Raw genomic sequence first — 20,255 nt, forward strand, 5'->3', positions numbered from 1 at the left:
CTTTCTGTGTCTTACCCTCTTGCTTGAGGGTGTCAATAGTGGCCTTCTGGACAGCAGTCAGGTCGGCAGTCTTACCCATGATTGGGGTTTTGAGTGATGAACCAGGCTGGGAGTTTTAAAGGCCTCAGGAATCTTTTGCAGGTGTTTAGAGTTAACTCGTTGATTCAGATGATTAGGTTCATAGCTCGTTTAGAGACCCTTTTAATTATATGCTAATTTTGTGAGATAGGAACTTTGGGTTTTCATGAGCTGTATGCCAAAATCATCCGTATTAAGACAATAAAAGACCTGAAATATTTCAGTTAGTGTGCAATGAATCTAAAATATATGAATGTTAAATTTTCATCATTACATTATGGAAAATAATGAACTTTATCACAATATGCAAATTTTTTGAGAAGGACCTGTACTTGACTGTGATTTAAAATTTTGTCAAACTAATGTGTTCATTTTATACTACACTGTGTCATGATAGCATATGTCATATAATACTGTCATAGCCTAATAGGTCATATACTCTACCATGTGTCCTTACTCATACTAATAGTGATGTGTTTTAGTAACATTTAATTTCCCTTTGGGATTAATAAAGTATTTTTGAATTTGAATTGAATTGAATTAAAAAGGTGTTATGCTTGGTTTTGTCATATTTCGTTTCTCTTGTTCAAAAATGTCAGCCATACTCTTCCATACAGTCATAGTATACCATGTTATATTGAGATTTGTTACACTATACAATGTGTTTGAAAATTGATCAAACTTGTCATTTCAGGATGTCATAGTAAAACATGTCATATTAACACACGTATGTTGTCCTGTGTGTTATACAAATAAATGTTACACACTTCTGTTATACTGTATTTTGATGTCATAGTGAAATTGGTCACACTATACTGTTTCATATTCATCTGACATAATACAACATTTGCAAAAAAAATACTAATGTGTGTTGTACTAAATGTGTGCATAGTCCTACTGTATATTGGTCCTATGCTGTTCTGTGTCATAACTGGTCAAACTATAATATGACACATTCAAGAACGTCATATTAACGTAAGTCATACTATACCCCGTGTCTTTGTTAAATTGGTCTCACTACACTGTGTGACTGACATATGCCAAGGACTTTTTAAGGGTCTTGAAACAAACTATCCCCTGCATAAAGGTAAAATGTGGCACTAGACACATTTTGGCTAAAAGTATTTATGAATACATTAAATAGGAGTGGGCCCAAGACAGAGCCCTGTGGCACACCTTTGAATACCTTCCACTTAGACACACTGAGATTTGTTTGACAATCTTTTTATCTAGTTTATCAATAAATCATTTACCATTTTAGACCTGTAGTGGTTGTGCTGTGTCTTTTAAAAACACTAGAAAATAGACGAGATGTTTTAAAAAAAAATAGGTTGGTCACTCAGAGATTTCAGAAGCTTAGACAGGACCTGCAGCTTGTGGAAATGGGCCTATAGTAGTTTTCAAATGGTGGAGTCACCCCTTTTGACAGGGAAATAATATAGACATTTTCACACCTAAAGAATTTCATACATATTGACTTGGATATTTTAGTGGATATGCTGCAATTTTAGTGGTTTTAACAATAAAACAAAGAACACGTAACTGAATTTCAGGAATCTGAGAAAAAAGAAAAGAGGGAATGTGGTCTTTTTAATAGCAAGAATAAAGGTACAGTACATGTACCAAAAACAGTATGATTATTAATAATCAGTTTACCAATTTCACAAGTTTTTCTTTAATCCATTTATCAATTAGAGGCATGTTTCAGGCAGTTTTACTCCTGGCTAAGATAAATGTAAGAAATCACCTACAAGGGAGTCAAATCTAACCAAAAACGCAATATGAACGACTCTGACTTACTTATTGGTACTGGTTCTGATTGTAATGAGCCTCTACAGTCACCTTTTATCTTCTGGAGTTTTACTACAAGTTACGAGTCAATAACAACCTACGAGTCAGTTACAGCTGTCAAATACAGCCAAACCCATTGTGCACTGCTGTCCAACAAAACTGTACTGACATGTCTCGGTTCACAGCCAACATTGCATCAAAAATGTACACTGTAACCAGTTCATTTTTATTTACATACAACATATTTGTGCGAGTTTTAAAATACGGTTTTCTTCTGAGAGAGTAATGCTGTTCTTCATACAGCATTGTCCAGGAACTTTACAGAACTGTCAGAATCCTTCAATAAGTTGGTCAAGGGCCTAATGGCAATGTACTGAAAACTGATCATTTAGATGTCCTGCAGCATATTCCAGATCTGCCTCATTCCTTCAAGTATCGTGGGATCTTCAGTGATGACTGAGTTGTTTTCCTGTGTTTGCATGGCCACCCATCATCGTCCTTTTCGTATCTGTGACTGACGGTAAAAACAAACAATACAGAAGCTGATTTAAGAGTTTTGGTTTTAAAAAGTGGTCATGGTTTAAAAAAAAAAGCCAGAATGTTCTGCTGATTTTGCCATTTTTTGATTTTCCTCCATTGGCTGCAAATGTGCTTTTTACTGGTTGTACATCAGCAGGGTTGTGGATCAGCAAGTGAAGAAATCTTGTTTCAGTAATAAGGAAGTAGGTTTATTTTGGGTAAGCTTTTCAAACTTTTCAGATTCAAACACAATGTGTTGTAATGATCAAGTTTCCCTCAGCTGTGCAATCCAGGCCATTCCCGCCGTTTCATAAAAGTCTCTGGAATGGGAAATATCGAAACATTTCTGGTGCCAATGAGAGATTTCTGATAAATTAGAGATTTCTGCATACACATTTGATTTTGCCTCCTTTTCAAAGGGTTATATTCAAATTTTCTATTTTTTCCCAAAACAGTGAGAATGGCAAAAAATGGCTCAGATTCTTGCATTTATTCTGTAGGTAATGATTGTACTGCAGATTAAATCTGCACTGTGAATCAATGTGATGAAACTCACCAGTTTCCACTGGAGGATCCTAATCCATTCATCTGCCTCAACTCCAGTCTTTGCACAGACATAAAATGTTCGCTCTGGAAACACGAGACTGTGCACACACAGAAAGATACTAAGTTACTTTGAATACATTAAAGTACACAGCTTCAAGCCAACATGGTTTTCAATCAAGAAGAATATGCTCTACACACACAGTTTGTTTCCAACTATTCTGAAATATTCAGCTTTTTAATAAGTTGTGCCCTGTTTTTCTCACTTCTCTTATTTAATTTTGTTCTTGATTTTTGTTCTCTTGTCTTCCTCTTTCAATTGTGAGTTTATTGTCTATCCTATCAGCTTCTCCTTAAAGTTTTAGCTTTGTCTTTTACTTTCCAGTTTAATTTTTAAACACCAGACATTTTATTAACTTAGATTTTCCCTTCAGTTTTGATTTACTGCGTAAATACTACTTAATTGTTTCTGCTGGCGTACGAAGTAGAGAAAAATCAAATCTCTCCCTTTCTGTTTGGACGGATGGAGTGAATGTGAAATTATTTAAATGACTGTCCACAGCTGGGGCTTAAACACAAACTTCCCTTTTTTCAACAGAAAAAGGTTGCTGCTGTGGGGAAGTACAGCTCAGGAAACTAGACAGCAGGGTTGTGATCTGTGAAGGGTTTGGTTCATAGCTACATTAGTGCTTTTTGAGAGGTTGACATAGCAGTAAAGCAAGAGATGCGATCTGAGAACAGGAATGTGGAAAACCAGGAAAACATGGCAAAGCAGAGAGCACAAAGAAGACAGCATTTGTTTCATAAAAAACTAAAACAATATTGGTATGTTCATTTTTGCATAACATGAGTTGTGTAAAAAAAAATAAAAAAATAAGTAGCACTACCTAAGAAGATGGAAATTGTGGCAGCAACACAAAGTCAGCCTGTTGTCTGACATTGCAAAATTATATACACTTTGCAGATTAGAAACGGTGTTAAAAAAAACAATAAATCTGATTTTGGTGTACAGATGCTTCTAGTTTGGCCTCAAAAATAAACTCTTGAACATCCATTCTTGATATCAACAGAAGCACACTGTTTGTAGTGGGCCCCACAGCGCTATTTGTTAACGTTAAAAGTCTTATCTGAAGGTCAGGAAGTTCCACTTGGTTCAGTTCTTGGTTCAATATATTTTTTTAACTTTATACATGGCTGATATTAGACAGGGTGTACAATACAGCTCGGTCCAAACTTTACCTTTCCATCCGTATTAAATGTCATCCAAGACACACATTCAGACTGCAGACTGATTTTTATCATTAAATCAACCCATGGTAAAACAACTGAGAAAGAATACTGTTTTTCATGATAAAGTGATGTGGAGTTGAAACCAGGTATTTAAAAACACTGAATACAAAAAACAGAACTCTTTTTTTTTTTTCCCTCAGTGATATTAATTCAGATTACACCTTTCCTGTTTTAAGTAATTCAGGATTACCTAAATTATTTCTAGTTGCCAAGTGCCAGGATGATGAGCGGGATAACTTTTTGAAGAGTTTACCTTCTTCAAATTCAGAAGTTCTCATACATTTTGTCCTTTTGGGCCTGTGCCTCCTGACTGAACTGATGTTTAAGTACGTAGGCTGCCTTGCTCAGCTCTGCCCACTAGTCTTCTATGGGACTCAAATCAGACCCGTGTGACGGTAAGTCCAACACATTGATTTGGGTGTCCTTAAGCCACTTTGTAACTAATTAGGTGATGTGATATATGCCTTTGTCTTTTTGGAAGCCCAATGTGGACCATAAAAACATCCTGGCTGATGTCTCTAAGATGTTAATTCAATATTTCTTGCATACTGGTCTTTTCTCATGACTTTATCTATTTTGGAAAGTGCACCAGTCCCTCCAGCAGCAAAACACCTCCCCAAAATGATACTGCACTATTGAGTGGGGAGTAGAGAGTGTTAGTTTTTTGTCCACATATTAACAATGGTCAATATGGCCAGACACCTCAATTTTATTTTATCCATGTATAAGATGCATCTTCAAAAGTTAGTGCCGTCACAAACTGTAATCTGGCTTTTAAGGTTGCCTCTTTAATAATAGCTTCTTCCTCTCTAGCTGGACTTTCAGAACAGGTTGGTAAATGACTTGTAACGACACTATCTGACCTGCTTCAGTAAACTTTAGATTTCAAAGGAGGTTCAAGAGAATTCTTTAAAAAGATATATATTGCTCTTTATTCTGTCATTTAGCAAACAGAAATAATAACGGTATATATAAATTCAACAGTCTAACATGGCTTGAATAAGAATTTCATCATAATGCTATTCTCAGGCATAGGCACGACTTAGTCATGTTTTTAGTGTTGTGCTAAAGTGGCAAACGTTTCGATCTTGTAACTACATCCCGATGTGGTTTGACAGATACATGGGCGACTGTGCAGGAGAACATCTTGAGGAGGTAGTAAACAATGAAGAAAACACTATTTGGTGAAGACTAAGACCATCGTAACACAACGGTTTCCACAGTGTTGTTGTTGTGGAGCTGTGGAGAACACGACCGGATCGCGATCCAGTGACAAGAAACCCTAAAAAAACATTATAGTACTGGCAATTCTTCATAAAACACGTTCAACTTTCACCTTAAATACAGTCAAAAAATAATAATCAGATCTTAGATCCCATTCTGCTATGTCTTTCCATTCAAGAATGAAGAATATTGATCCAGTTAAAGATTCATACCAACATAAGTCACGTACCAAAAGCAGTTGACTTTGTCCTGAGAATAGTCAAACTGGACTGCAGAACAGGATGTTAAATCCAACGTCCGAATGGGCTCCTCATACTGCAACAAGGAAATATGTGAGTAAATACATGCAAACATCCAGTAATTTAGCCAGTAGATGGCACATACTGCTATCTTATCAAAGTTATATCCCAGAATTGTGAAGAACCTCACCATTTTGTCTTTAAAGTACTTCAGTTCATATCTGTGGAGTATAAACCACCTTTGTTTCCAGTTCTGCAAAAAACAAGTTTTATATTTACCCTTAAATTAAAAGATAATGTTTGCTTCTAAATGTGAGCAGCTCAGCTGCAGTAAAATGACATTTTCACTTAGGATCATAAATGCATTTGAGAGCAGACTTCCTGATAACTTGACGTGTAGAGGTCCGGTTGTTCCAATGTTCCTACCTTCACAATTGCTCCCTGTTTCACTAGATAGCCCTCCTTGGTCCCCAGCTGTAATGACATACTGTGTGTCAAGAGGAATATTTCCAGTGTTAAAACCTTTTCAGTAAAACACAACCAAAGCAGTGTTTGGAGACAAGTTCACCCACTCCTGAAGAAATCAAATGAGGCCAGATGGGTGTGGCTGACACCTTTGTGACATTTTTAGGAGCTTATTTGTTTTGTTATGTTTATAACTCTAATTTGGAAAGCTGTGAAGTACCTGATTGTTTTGCCCTAATACATAAAATGTTGATGAGGAGGACACTACAATGGCCACATGTATCACCACATGATGCTAAACATTTATTACCCCCCATGTGGCTTGACCTTTCAGGTACAATCATGGGAAATACTAAGTCTATCCCCATTATCCAACAGCTTATAGAACCATTTTTATCAACAATAACTCACCATTGGTTTTGTCTGATTTTTTCCATTCAGTAATGCCTCATCTATAACATTGTTGTAGATGAATTTTGGCTTCCTCTTGTTTCTATTGCGTCTTTCGTTTAATACTCTCAGTCAAGGTAAGGTCTGGACTATTTCATTGCAACACCTCAAATGTTTTATATTTCATCCACAGCTGCTGGGGTTGTAATGGAAGCCCAGGTTGCTTTGAATGCAGCCTTTAGTTAATCTGCATTACGTCTGGTGTTGCTCATCTTCCTTGCAGGCCAATCGAGCACAGTAACACCATGATCATTGAAGCAGATTTTGATACATTTGACAATTTCTTTCCTGCTGGAAAATGAAATTGCTTCTCCATAAATGTTTGTCAGCAGAAGGAAGCTTGACGTGACCAATGACCTTTTGTAGCTTACCCTCCTTATGGAGGAGGTCAATAACCATCTTCTAGACATCTGTCCAGGCAGCAGTTTTCCCCCCATGATTGTGTAGCCTACTGACCCAGACTGAGAGACCATTTAGGCTCAGGAAACCTTTGCAGGCATTTAGAGGTAATTAAATGATTAACCGAGACTGTTGTCAGGGGGATTATAGGTCCAAGAAGGTACAGTCCTAGTGCACCTCTTCCTATGGTGTTGTGTGCAACACCACGAATTTCCTTTTTTTTTTTTACATTTCACAATGTTTTGATTTTTGGGGTTTGCATTATCTGCAAGCTATAATCATCAAAATTGCAAGAAATAAAGGCTTTAAATTATCACTTTATTTGTGATGAATCTATATTATACTTTTAACAGAGTTATCTTCATAAGGGTGATAGGTGGACCTCTTTCATTTACATGAACTTTACCCATTTATAAACCTGAACAAACTGCAAATAAGTGAAAAGACTCATCATACCGACGGTGCTTTGGGAACCAGATCATCTTTCGTCCGACCCGTCTGTATGGCGGTGTGAACCCGCACTGACTCATAGATGGACGGCTCCTCCACACGCCATGGATACGGACTCTTAAGTACGATGAGGGTCCCTGGTTCAAAGACAGAAGGCAGGTTACACAGTGTACTTTATTACCACTTCAGACATTCATGTATTTAACTTGTGTGTCTATAAAGTAGGAAGCACATAGGTGGAAAATCCTCCAGGAGCAGCAGTATTCCAGTGCAGGAATACCACTAAACCAGAAGCAAAGCATGCTTCAGGGCTGATTACTGTTTACAGTTGAGCTACTTAGAACACCACCAACTGTTACTATGCAAGACATTAAAGTTCAAATGGAAAAGTTCGAAATGGAAACATTACAGTGTGTACAACTACGAAACCATAAAACTGTCCTTCAGCAAAAGCACTTTAAGGTGAACCAACATACAGAACTGCAGAAGTAAGTGTGCATAAATGGCTTTTTGGTTTTGTCAGATTTCACTTTTTTTCAAAATTTGCTGAATAAATGCAATTGCAATGGATCAACAGAAAAATCAGACCAAAATCATCAAATACTTTGTATCTCCAAATTTCCAATAAAATTCCTAATGGCAAAACATTTCAGTTCTTTTGGATGTTTCAGACTGACTGAAATCAAGTCTGGAAATAGAAGCAGTTTATTTATGAGCTGGTGATCTGAAGTAAGCCTGTCTGTGAAAATCCAGGTGTAAATACCTGCATCGCTTCCCAGGAGAGGCAGGTTGGCAAAGTGGCTGATAAAATCCTGAAGGCTTGGGAACTTGTTAAACCCAAAGATGTAGACATTTTCTCTGCGTGTCACATGAAAATGCTTCACTGAATCCTTCGCTCTATGTTTCAAAGGATGAGAACCAAATTTTAATTTAACATTTATGTTTTTCACCTGCCAAAACATTAAGATTCAACACATGCAGAATTCAGATGATAATGTTCTGCTGCTTCTAAAATCCTCTTTAGTTGGAATGTCTAGAAACCTTGATCATAGCATGATTTCTGACTCGTTTCTTTTCAGTATAATAAAGAAACTTGAAGTCACATAGTACTTCATTTGACAAGATATAGAAAATTAACAGCAGAGGATGGAGTATGAGGAACCCTATATGTCAAGTCAAGTTTATTTATATAGCGCTTTTCAGCAACAAGGCACTCAGAGCGCTGTACATGAGGAAAAACATTACAATGATACAGAACACAGAAAAACAAATCAAATGAAACTAATAATCCTTGGGAGTAATAATAATTAATAATCCTTCTGGGTTTACTGGTAGAAATTGGTTCCAAGCCACTCTTAATAATAAAGCATCTTATGCTAAAAGAAGATGATAATATTGATAGTTTCATCATTCCACTGAATTCTAACTAAGGAAGCTGAGTCACTGGTACAAAACAGCTTTAATCCACATTTTCAGGTGCTAATAATATATTGCTTTTACTGGTACTGAAGTTGAACTAAGTAATTAACTAAGAAAACTGGATCATTGGTGTAAGAGCAGCTTTATTCCAAATTTTCAATTACTAATAATGTTTGGTTTTTGCTGGTAATCCTTCTGATAAAACTAAAAATCTATGAAAAAGTAATGAAATCACACAATTAGGTGCAGGGCTAAGCAACACACAAGAAGAAAAGATTTTGAAAGAGTGCGTTGGAATCCTGGGGGTGCGAATATATAACTGTGAGTGTGTGTGCAAGAATTAGACTGTCAACACAGATAGAGCGCCATTGTCCTTGAGGGGAGAGATGGAAGTTTTCTCAATCGGCCGCAAAGTCTTATCTGGGTCACAGTTGTTCGGGGGTGCTGGGAAAGAGCGCCATGTTTACATAACATCCAGGAGATATTTTGTCGATAGCCACTTAGCAGAAGTTGCCAAGGTCACGTTGGGGCACCAGATTTAGAAAAACAATAAGTGTTCTGGTTCAAGCTGTTGTGTGGATTTCCAACCACTTTAAGAGTTTTTACTGTTATCTCTCCATTTGTAATCCAAATATCCAGATTTCTGGGACTTTCCTGCAGTTTTGGAGCGAACAACCTTCTCCATGATTAAATCCTTTCACCTCTGAGTCCAAAAGCCGCTTCCAGGCTACGATTCAGTTCAAGAACCGTATCCAGCTTGCGGCTTAGCTCTCAACAATTCAGTCTGAGCATTGATTGCTCTGCAGATTCCATCCAGCATCGCAGGCAGCTTTGGGGTGCTTTGAACAGCTGCCCACGTTTTGCTACTCACTCGATAAGTCAGGTAACCACCGGCTCCAAAAAGCAGAAATCCTGTTATCAAAAATCCAAATATATAAACGTCTTCTCAACCGACATTGTAGTCAAGCACACAATCTTCCATTGTTGTCAGGAATCCATTGTGTATCCAGACAGGAATGTACCGGCTGGGCAAGAGGGTTGACAGTGGCTCCAGAATCGAAATTAAAATGTAATCCATTTATTACCTGACCCATCAAAGAAACGATCTGTGTTGGGGTTTTTCAGTTCTCGTCATGTGACTGACCTGACGGAGAGGGCAAAGCAGCCGGGACCATCGTTACTGCTCCTCAGGAGGTAACTCCCATCCGCTCCATTGGACAGGAGAAGAGCCTCTGCAGCATGACGGGACAGGTCGTAGTGGTACCACCTACGATGAAAATCATAAAAGTACAAAAACTTATTTCACAGAAATAAGAACAGCCTGATACTTAAACAGAAAGTTTTGAGTAATTAACAGGGTCTCATTTACATCCTCTGAGATATAGTGAAGCATGTCAGTGTCCAAATATCCAACAGCAATTGTGGAGTATTAACAAGCTAACATTTCTCTCAGGACATTGATGAACATTCAGTGTTTGATTTGCAAAACATCATATTTGTGAGTTTAAACCAACATGTTAGCTCATTAAAACTAAACAAATTTAGCCCTGCGGACACTTTCTTCAGCAATCTGAGCAGAAAATGCTGACGTTTTAAGACATGACACATATCTCAACTACGTACAGCCAATAAAGTGAAATATTAAGAAAAAAGCAAATAGGAAAGAAAAATGTGTGTGAATATATACAAACACTTTTTCCTTAATATTTTCCTTCATTAGTTTTACATAGTTGATTGTATTTTGTCTTTGCCCTTTTTACATAGCTGCAGAAATGTTGAGCTTAATGAAAATATTCTTTGCTTTTGTTGAAAGATTAACTCAAATCTGAACAATGTGAAAAACAGTCGGCAGAGTAGAGAGAGATCAGAGGAAATTTGGAGAATATTTTTCTGTTCACAGATGTAAATGAAACCGGTAAAAAAGGGATGTGAAAGTCATTCATTTGCATCAAAGGTGAGGGTGGGGGTCTAATTTGGATCACTGATTCATCAGGTCAGAGTGTCATCTATAAAACTTCAAAAACAAGATAGATTTTATTTTTTTTATATTTCAGTTTAGTTATAGAGTGCTGGGTTTTATGGACATCACATGTTAGAAAAGGTTGAAATTGTACAACTTCTGTTTACTTTAGTCAGACCCACCTAAACTAGCAGCATCTACCAACTTATTTCTCATTTTTAATGTCTCAGGTTATCAAAGCTGATTGTGTTTATTCAGAAACTAATCTGTTGTGTTACATGTTTTGCTCTCCACAGCTGAATGTACATCACCAGAAGTGATACAGTTTAGTCTGGTACAACATTTCAGTCCATGTAGAACCTCTAAGGCTGCAGGGCAGAAATTATGGCAAGGTGAAGTAGTGTGCATTAACATTTATCATCAAAATTACAACACATAGGAAAAATAATTATTGTTAATATGACACAGATACATTCAGCTATGAAGTTACACAGAAACCAGTTCATCAATTAGAACAACGGGTTTCCTTCTAAAATCTGCATCTGAACTCATAGTAGGTATAACCCCTGTTGCAGTGACTGAAATGAAAGGTAAAATCCTCAGTGTTTGTGAAAAGACGTGACTAATTTTGCAGCCACCTCCTGTGTAGACCCCCAGGTGAAAAGGAGAAGAAACTCACCCCAGGGTCTCCAACTCATCGCTCAGGTCTTCGTTGGAAGCATCGCTGTAGACACTCATCTCTGCGTCAGCTGTCTTCTCACCTCAAAGATCGTCTGGAAAATCTGCAGCTGCACAGGGAAGTGAAAACAGTTGACGTGAGTCTGGCACACCCAGGAGGAAATGAGCTCAGACATGGCAGAGTATACTCTCTAAACACTACAGCTTTTATGAGTTCAGCTTCACAGTGAGAGAAATAATTAATCTTGCAGTTAGGCAGCACCTTACATAACCTCAGAATTCTCACAGGCCTAGACAATACAACATTTAAAAATACAGAGTTTAATCAAAGTTGTTTCTCCACCCAAATACAACCATTCAGACAGGAACAGCTGAAGATAAACAGAAACAGAAAATACCAGCCTGTTATGGCCAAAGGCCATTTTGGTCGCATAATTCTCTGATTGCGGATTGGTGACTGATTGGGCTCAGCTGTGGACTTTCATCATCACTGGTCGCCTGGCTTCTTTTGACTCCTCCAAATGAAGATCCCCCTAAAACCCTGTAGGACTGTTCATTTCCGGCTCCTCAAATCTCAAAGATGACTCTACATAAACTCTCCTCACCTGTTATCGGGTGCGGCTGTGATTTAATCTGAGCATTGCACTTGTTAACTGTTGGGCAAAAGTTTTGTTTTTTCAAACTTTTTGTTGCCATTTAAACCCCCAAAAAACAGAATGTTATCAACTCAAACACAAGTTTGGTAGTTCTGTACAATTAGAAAGGAAGGTCAGGGGATTGTGATACTTCTCCTTGGCCTACCTGTCTACCTAGATAGGTGAAAGTAGCACTTCTAAAGTCACACCTAGCAAGGTTTAATGTAAGTGAAGCGCATGTGAGTTGTGTGAAAACTTGTAAAACTTTGAAGTGTTCCTCTCAGGTTTAGGTGTACACAATGAGATCATCTAGGTACAAGTTGCAATTGGATAACCCAGACAAAACAGTGTCAACTAAATGCTGAGAAATTACTAGATGTGGCACATACCAAAAGCTATCACAGTGTACTGCAGGAAACTGTCTGGTGTCAAGAAAGCAGAGACTTCTGAAGCTTGCTTTGAAAGTGGTACTTGCCAGTTACCTTTTAGTAGATCTAATTTCCTCACAAGCTGGGAATGGCCAATTGTATCCACACAACCTTCAATGCAAAGAAGTGGATAAGCATCCATAACTATAACAGAATTCACTTTAGGAAAATCTGTAATTAAACGAGGAAAAACATCAGGTTTCATGTCTAACAGGCATGGGGAACTCCAAAGACTGAAACTGGGTTTAGCAACCCATGTTGTAGTCTGTCTAATTTTTCATTAGAGCTGTTTTTATTGGGTTTACATGGTAGGGATATTGCCTAATGGGCTTGGCATCAGCAACATCAATGTCATGCTCAAGCACAGCTGCAAACCAAAGAAAAGGTTTTCCTCACACTCGAAGCAGTACAGGTCCTTCTCAAAATATTAGCATATTGTGATAAAGTTCATTATTTTCCATAATGTCATGATGAAAATTTAACATTCATATATTTTAGATTCATTGCACACTAACTGAAATATTTCAGGTCTTTTATTGTCTTAATACGGATGATTTTGGGATACAGCTCATGAAAACCCAAAATTTCTATCTCACAAAATTAGCATATCATTAAAAGGGTCTCTAAACGACCTATGAACCTAATCATCTGAATCAACGAGTTAACTCTAAACACCTGCAAAAGATTCCTGAGGCCTTTAAAACTCCCAGCCTGGTTCATCACTCAAAACCCCAATCATGGGTAAGACTGCCGACCTGACTGCTGTCCAGAAGGCCACTATTGACACCCTCAAGCAAGAGGGTAAGACACAGAAAGAAATTTCTGAACGAATAGGCTGTTCCCAGAGTGCTGTATCAAGGCACCTCAGTGGGAAGTCTGTGGGAAGGAAAAAGTGTGGCAGAAAACGCTGCACAATGAGAAGAGGTGACCGGACCCTGAGGAAGATTGTGGAGAAGGGCCGATTCCAGACCTTGGGGGACCTGCGGAAGCAGTGGACTGAGTCTGGAGTAGAAACATCCAGAGCCACCGTGCACAGGCGTGTGCAGGAAATGGGCTACAGGTGCCGCATTCCCCAGGTCAAGCCACTTTTGAACCAGAAACAGCGGCAGAAGCGCCTGACCTGGGCTACAGAGAAGCAGCACTGGACTGTTGCTCAGTGGTCCAAAGTACTTTTTTCGGATTAAAGCAAATTCTGCATGTCATTCGGAAATCAAGGTGCCAGAGTCTGGAGGAAGACTGGGGAGAAGGAAATGCCAAAATGCCAGAAGTCCAGTGTCAAGTACCCACAGTCAGTGATGGTCTGGGGTGCCGTGTCAGCTGCTGGTGTTGGTCCACTGTGTTTTATCAAGGGCAGGGTCAATGCAGCTAGCTATCAGGAGATTTTGGAGCACTTCATGCTTCCATCTGCTGAAAAGCTTTATGGAGATGAAGATTTCATTTTTCAGCACGACCTGGCACCTGCTCACAGTGCCAAAACCACTGGTAAATGGTTTACTGACCATGGTATCACTGTGCTCAATTGGCCTGCCAACTCTCCTGACCTGAACCCCATAGAGAATCTGTGGGATATTGTGAAGAGAACGTTGAGAGACTCAAGACCCAACACTCTGGATGAGCTAAAGGCCGCTATCGAAGCATCCTGGGCCTCCATAAGACCTCAGCAGTGCCACAGGCTGATTGCCTCCATGCCACGCCGCATTGAAGCAGTCCTTTCTGCAAAAGGATTCCCGACCAAGTATTGAGTGCATAACTGTACATGATTATTTGAAGGTTGATGTTTTTTGTATTAAAAACTATTTTCTTTTATTGGTCGGATGAAATATGCTAATTTTGTGAGATAGGAATTTTGGGTTTTCATGAGCTGTATGCCAAAATCATCCGTATTAAGACAATAAAAGACCTGAAATATTTCAGTTAGTGTGCAATGAATCTAAAATATATGAATGTTAAATTTTCATCATGACATTATGGAAAATAATGAACTTTATCACAATATGCTAATATTTTGAGAAGGACCTGTATTTGTGTAGCATAGACGTCTGATGCCAACGTTGCAAAGCACCTTGAGACTCAGGGTGATAAGCACTGGAAACTGCATGTTGTACATTTAGGTCCTTTAGAATTTACCTAAAAAGGTTTTGACAGGAAGTTAGTATCTTGATTTGTTTGTAGTACTCCAGAGATTCCAAAGGTGGAGGATAAAACGTAGTCATGGCCCTGACAATTGAGCTGGAACTGATTTTGCGTAGTGGGACAGCAAGTGAAGGCACGTGTCAAAGTAAAAACTGGTTAGCAGCTTTTCGAGGTAGAGAATCCATAATGACAATTCTCCACAGCTGGAATTGGTTGAAGTGGAGCATGCAGTATAATCTGGTGAGGTTTTCTGCTATTTTTAATTCTACCCAGTATAAGTGTTTGAGAATCAACTGATAGTTTTGGTTACCCCCTTATGTCCTGATGACTTGCTTTCATGAGTTAAGGACAACATTCAGTTTCAATTCAATTCAATTCAGTTTATTTATATAACGCCAATTCACAACACATGTTGTCTCAAGGCACTTCACAAAAGTCAGGTACATACATTCCAATTAATCCTAACCATTGAACAGTGCAGTCAGATTCAGTTATTTATTCAAATTGGATAAAACGTTTTTCTATCTAAGGAAACCCAGCAGATTGCATCCAGTCAGTGACTTGCAGCATTCACTCCTCCTGGATGAACATGTAGAGACAGTGGACAGTCACTGGCGTTGACTTTGCAGCAATCCCTCATACTGAGCATGCATGTAGCGACAGTGGAGAGGAAAAACTCCCTTTTAACAGGAAGAAACCTCCAGAAGAATCAGGCTCAGTGTGAGCGGCCATCTGCCACAACTGACTGGGGTTTTGAGAGAACAGAGCAGAGACACAAAAAGGACAAAGAAGCACCGATCCAGGAGTCCTTTCTATAGAAGGAAAAGTAAATGTTAGTGGATGTAGCTCCTTTAGTCGTTTCATCTAGAAAGAAAGAACAGATAAAGTCTGAGACAGTTTTCAAGGATAGAGTCTGAAAGAGAGCACATAGAGTTAGTCACAGTAAAAGCTCAGTCAATTGCTATGTCTAGGAGAGAGAAAGGGTTAAACACTGAAAGACAGGGCTATGTGGATCATCGGTAGAGGGTGAGCAATAAGTTGTTGGCAGCAGAAGCTCGGACGATGCCCCTCTCCAGAAAGGTGTCACAGGTAGATAGAGTCAGGCCAGGTGTAGCTTCTAGGAAGAAAACATCTGCTTTCAATTCTCTGAAGGTATCACAATGTGGCGAACTACATTCCAATCAGCATCAGGGATAACAATTGGACACTACCTGTGTATTAGGACTCGTCATTAAAAATAAATGACACAGACTCAGCTTTATCAACATTTAACACACCTGCAAAATATTTTTGTAATATCAGATCAGTCCTCTGGGAGGTGCCCAGGCTCAGGTAATGAGGAATCAGTGGACTGTTGTCCATTCTGAGCCTTTACATTAGGGACTGCAGGGATCTTTGTTAGGTTCCACACTATCAAAAAAAACTGACTTAAGTAAACTATCAGACAAGTAAACACCATAGTCTGTTTTTCTTTCTTTATCGCTTGGGCACAAGTAAGTTCATAACTAGGACTGACATTAATATGGCAAAACTTTTCATGCTTTGGTTCAAGACCACCAGTAATATAACTTCCTAGCAACAGAGTAACCCCTTGGAGCGATAAGGTTGGGCAAACAGCAAGGGGAAGCACCTAAAATGAGCTCAGATTGCAAATAAACCAAATGTACAGGCCTAGGGGCATTGCCCATTTTCGACACAGGTCAAAGGATTTTGGTTAGTTTTAATGAGCCCTACACCTTTAAGCTGAGATGGCATAAAATTTTTATGACATTAGAAAACACTCTTTCCTCTTTAGGCAAAGAAGGCTTGGCTTTGTCACTCCGTAACAGAAGAGTGTTTTGTTGGAACAGACTGAAAAACCGATTTGTGTGTAAGAACATATTCAGACAAGAATTCTACCTTTTGACCAATCAAGTGTAGTGCATCAAGTTCAGACAAACAGTTCTTAAGTTGGAGAAGTTTGTAACTTTACAAGAATATCAAAAAGGATCCTCTTCTCCTTTGCAAACTCAACATACAGTAGGTTTTGATTAGGGCTCTTTTTAAAAGTCCTCTGGGACAAGTTCATAGGCTTTCAAAATGACAACTTTAACCATGTTTAGTTTAAATCATGTTTATGTTTGAAGTTCTACTATAGTTAAGATGATTCCTATGATTGCTTTTTTAGTGTGAAAACGTGTTTGTGGAAGGTTAAGGAATGCGGTCTGGAGTGGATCATTCCTTGGACATGACAAGCTTATACCATTTATGGGAATGACTACACTTTTAAGTTGAAATTTCTAAGAATTGGCTGAACCAATTCCTGCTTTTTGCTTGTAGGAATGCGAGTTGTCAATAAAAGGCTGGTGAAGTTCTATAGAAGTTATTGCAAGTACATCAATATTGACGGAGAGAAAAGAAGCCCCTGTTCCAAAATCGACCCCTTAAGCAGAAATTTACAGATGCCCACATGGACAATCCAAATGCTTTCCGAAGAAACAGTAATGGAGATCTTTGGCCACAATGGCAAGATCTATGATTGGAGGAGTCGAAGCCAAGTTGAGGATTCACACTTAATAACATTTTACCAATTATAAGTCATGGTGGTGGTAGCATTATGTTGCGGGACTGTTTTGCTGCCAGTGATACTGGTGAATTGCAGAAAGTGTATAGAATATTAAAGGAGGAAGATCCACCCCATATTATGCAACTCCACCTCAAATCAACAACTAGATGATTAAAACTGGACCCACTTGGGTATTTCAAAAGGAAATGTTAAACACACATGAAAACCTTCTCTAATGGTATTCTCAAAGCACCAATCTCAGGCTTTTGGATAATTTATAAACAACTCTTAAAAGTTCATCCCAGGAACCCAACTGGTTTAAATTAAGTCTACAAATTCTGGCGAGACGATTGGTCAGTCGTACAGAAGCTTGCTGATGGCTACAAAAAGTCTGTGGTCGACATCCAACTTTGTATATATTTGAGCTTGTATGATTGGAGAAACTCCTTAATAAATTCGAACTTGCCAGTTCTTGGCTGCTTCATGTTATAAAATCAGTCCATCCTGGCAAGCAAGTGTAAACGGGCAGATAATTATTAACATGCATGGTGAAGAGATTCAAACAGAACTATAAATATAGTTAAACCACAGTGAATCAAATATTGTTCCCTTTATAGGTTTTAAGTTGCAGACAGTTAGGTTCTTACATATATCACCTTTAAATCAATACAAATAGAGCAGGTTAGTGTGTGAAGAATTTATTCAGAGTTTAACTGGTCAGTGAAACCTGGGAACCAAAGTCCAGTACAAAAACTTGAGTTTTTGTACTGGATTGAAAGGCCACTTAAATGAGAGCTCAACTCACTTTTATTCAGTGTTGCTTTAATTTTTCTTTATAAAAAAGCAACGAGGCACTTAGGAACACCTGATAGGTGCTGTGTCAGCACTCGAGAGTGTTAATTTCATTTTGATTAGTTGACTGGATCAATAAGACTGGAAGGCATTCTGACAGTCTTCATTAAACTGGATTCCTGTCCATCCAGTTTAGCTTTAGACTTAATTGTCATGGAAAACAAAGCCTTTACAGGAATAAATAAATAAATGGTGGAGTCCAAGAGGAAGATGGTCGGATGCTGATTATTCCTTCATTTCCCCTAGCTGAAAAGGTAATCAAAATATTCCTACAGTGCACAGGAGCATGTATATAAACACGATCCAACCAGCATCCCAGTTTTCGCAGCTGCATTTTCATCATTGCTGAAACTAGAGGCTGTTTTTTAGCTGCTGTTTGGGTTTTACAGCTGCAGTCACATGTGACAGAATCAGTCCTCTCTGAGCTGTAAAAAGCTGTAGAGTTCTGTCCAAATTTAACACCGTATTGCACCAAAAATGTTGCGTGGTTTCAGTCTAAGCTTCTCTGTCTCTGTTTGTTGAGGAGGGGCTCAGGACACCACCTCATCCTCAATGGGCTCCAGCCCGGGATTATCTGCATGCACCTGCAGGCTGCTGGCTCCTGAGTGTTTCAGGTTCCAGACTTTCATCCTCTGGCGGTACCGCTCTGCAGCTGCCTCATCTCTCTGAGCTGATCTCAGGGGAGCAGAGGAGTGAAGGCTGTTGAACAGAGCCCGGAATAAAATTCTGCAGAAGAGAACAAGGAGAACGGAGATGTTCAGAGATCAGCATCAAGGGATTTTTTTTTACACCAGATTCTATGGCTGCAGGGGGACAACAGATCCACTCTTAGATCTGTTGGTTAAACTTCTACAAACTTTACAATACCCCGGTCAGGGGTGTGTTGTGAGCAAATGGGGAACCAACACCTTGTTAAGCAGGTGGAGAAATCTTTAGTTTAATTCCTGCGCTGTAAGTTGTAGGACTTTTTAAGTGCCTACTAGCTCCCCACTTGACATTTTCCTAACTCTGATTCAGTTTACACATAACGTTTAATTCCAGATGCTGCATCAGCCTGTTGATCTCATTGACATTCTGCAGGGAATACTCCCTGGAACAGAAATGCACATATCTATGGCTCATGCAAAATTGCAATGTTTAATTTTTTTATACTTCTTGACTATTAAACACATTTTTAAAAGGCAGTTGTGTGCAACAGCAGTTTGACAAGCAATAAAAAGATGACTGTCAATGATTCTTTAATGTGTTATCATTTATGTGCAATTTATGCTGAGTGACCTCGCCTTGATCTCTCTAGCACGCCTCCGGTTGAGCCTATTTGGTTTTTAGCTCATAACATGAAAGATGGTGCAAACCGTGCCCACGGCTGCACCTCTGCGGATCATCATCATGTAGGTCAGTTGCTTCTGAGAAGTTAAACTATCTGGAACTCTGTGGGAGTGTTTTTGGTACCTTGGTAACAAAGCAGCGACTGTGGTGAGAGTGCAGATGATGTAGAAGAGAGGCTGGGTTATCTGGAGTGTTTCCACCCCAAACAGGTTGGTGGGGTGGCTGCAGACCACACAGAAGGCACTGTAGAGCTGCACAAAGCCGAAATACAAGGCAGCACTGAGGACCAACACCAGCATGTGAATCCAAGTCTGCAATAGATAAACACAACATGGCTTATCTGAAAGTCTGACGAGACACTCCTGCAGAAACCCTGAGGAGTATTTATCATGGAGGCTCTAACCAGGGTGTTGCTCTCGATGACTTGATGCAACAGGATGATGAAGAGAGCCGAGGTGTTGATCGGCGAGCCGAAGGACAGTGTTCCAGCATCTGATCCGGCCAGTGCCTGGGAACAATATCCAGAAAATCTTAAGAGTGAGATGCGACCTGACCTGAACTCATTCATAAAAAGTTTTACTGAAAAGAACTTACAAAATAAGGCAAGAAGAAGCAAACAAGGCTTTGGTAAAAGGCATCCAGCATGTTGATCCAGAACATGAATGGAATGTAAACCTGCAGGAAATCTCATCTGTTAGTCTGTTTTGTTGCCAGTTACAAGACAAACAACATACACTGGTGTTCATTCTTTAGAGGGAAAACAGGACAAGATGATTAATGACAGTTAACACCGTCAAATGATTTAAACTGCAGCAGAAAGCTTACAAA

At 39.0% G+C, this 20,255-nt stretch overlaps 2 protein-coding genes across 9 annotated transcripts in view; both read right to left on the bottom strand.

Annotated features, from left to right (window-relative positions):
* Positions 1-1,647: 1,647 nt before the first annotated feature.
* Positions 1,648-12,053, bottom strand: dapp1 (dual adaptor of phosphotyrosine and 3-phosphoinositides). Of its 4 annotated transcripts, none has more exons than XM_047392947.1 (10): positions 11,904-12,053; positions 11,507-11,615; positions 10,012-10,134; positions 8,212-8,345; positions 7,455-7,585; positions 6,111-6,158; positions 5,875-5,937; positions 5,675-5,760; positions 2,945-3,032; positions 1,648-2,383 (listed from the first exon to the last, which is right to left on the bottom strand). In XM_047392947.1, the coding sequence occupies exons 2-10, from the start codon at positions 11,563-11,565 to the stop codon at positions 2,360-2,362; spliced, it is 756 nt and encodes a 251-aa protein (XP_047248903.1). In that variant the 5' UTR covers positions 11,566-11,615; positions 11,904-12,053; the 3' UTR covers positions 1,648-2,359. The 4 variants fall into 4 exon arrangements, with proteins under 4 accessions (XP_047248903.1, XP_047248905.1, XP_047248906.1 ...); XM_047392949.1 differs by having other exon boundaries at positions 11,908-12,011; XM_047392950.1 differs by lacking the exon at positions 11,904-12,053 and adding an exon at positions 11,768-11,794.
* Positions 12,054-17,928: 5,875 nt separating this feature from the next.
* The window catches only part of atp10d (ATPase phospholipid transporting 10D), a 43,406-nt gene continuing 41,079 nt past the window's right edge, over positions 17,929-20,255 (bottom strand). For 4 of the 5 annotated variants that reach the window (XM_047346164.1, XM_047346163.1, XM_047346165.1 and 1 more), the window contains 4 exons: positions 20,022-20,102; positions 19,831-19,935; positions 19,551-19,738; positions 17,929-18,824 (listed from right to left, as the gene is read on the bottom strand). In XM_047346164.1, the coding sequence (XP_047202120.1) occupies positions 18,629-18,824; positions 19,551-19,738; positions 19,831-19,935; positions 20,022-20,102 (570 nt within the window). In that variant the 3' untranslated portion in view covers positions 17,929-18,628. Of the gene's footprint in view, positions 18,825-19,550; positions 19,739-19,830; positions 19,936-20,021; positions 20,103-20,255 lie in introns of those variants that run through there. The other variant, XR_007035209.1, reaches the window with a different exon arrangement.

The sequence above is a fragment of the Girardinichthys multiradiatus genome, chromosome 19 (assembly GCF_021462225.1).
Source record: "Girardinichthys multiradiatus isolate DD_20200921_A chromosome 19, DD_fGirMul_XY1, whole genome shotgun sequence".
In the NCBI taxonomy this organism is placed as follows: domain Eukaryota; kingdom Metazoa; phylum Chordata; class Actinopteri; order Cyprinodontiformes; family Goodeidae; genus Girardinichthys; species Girardinichthys multiradiatus.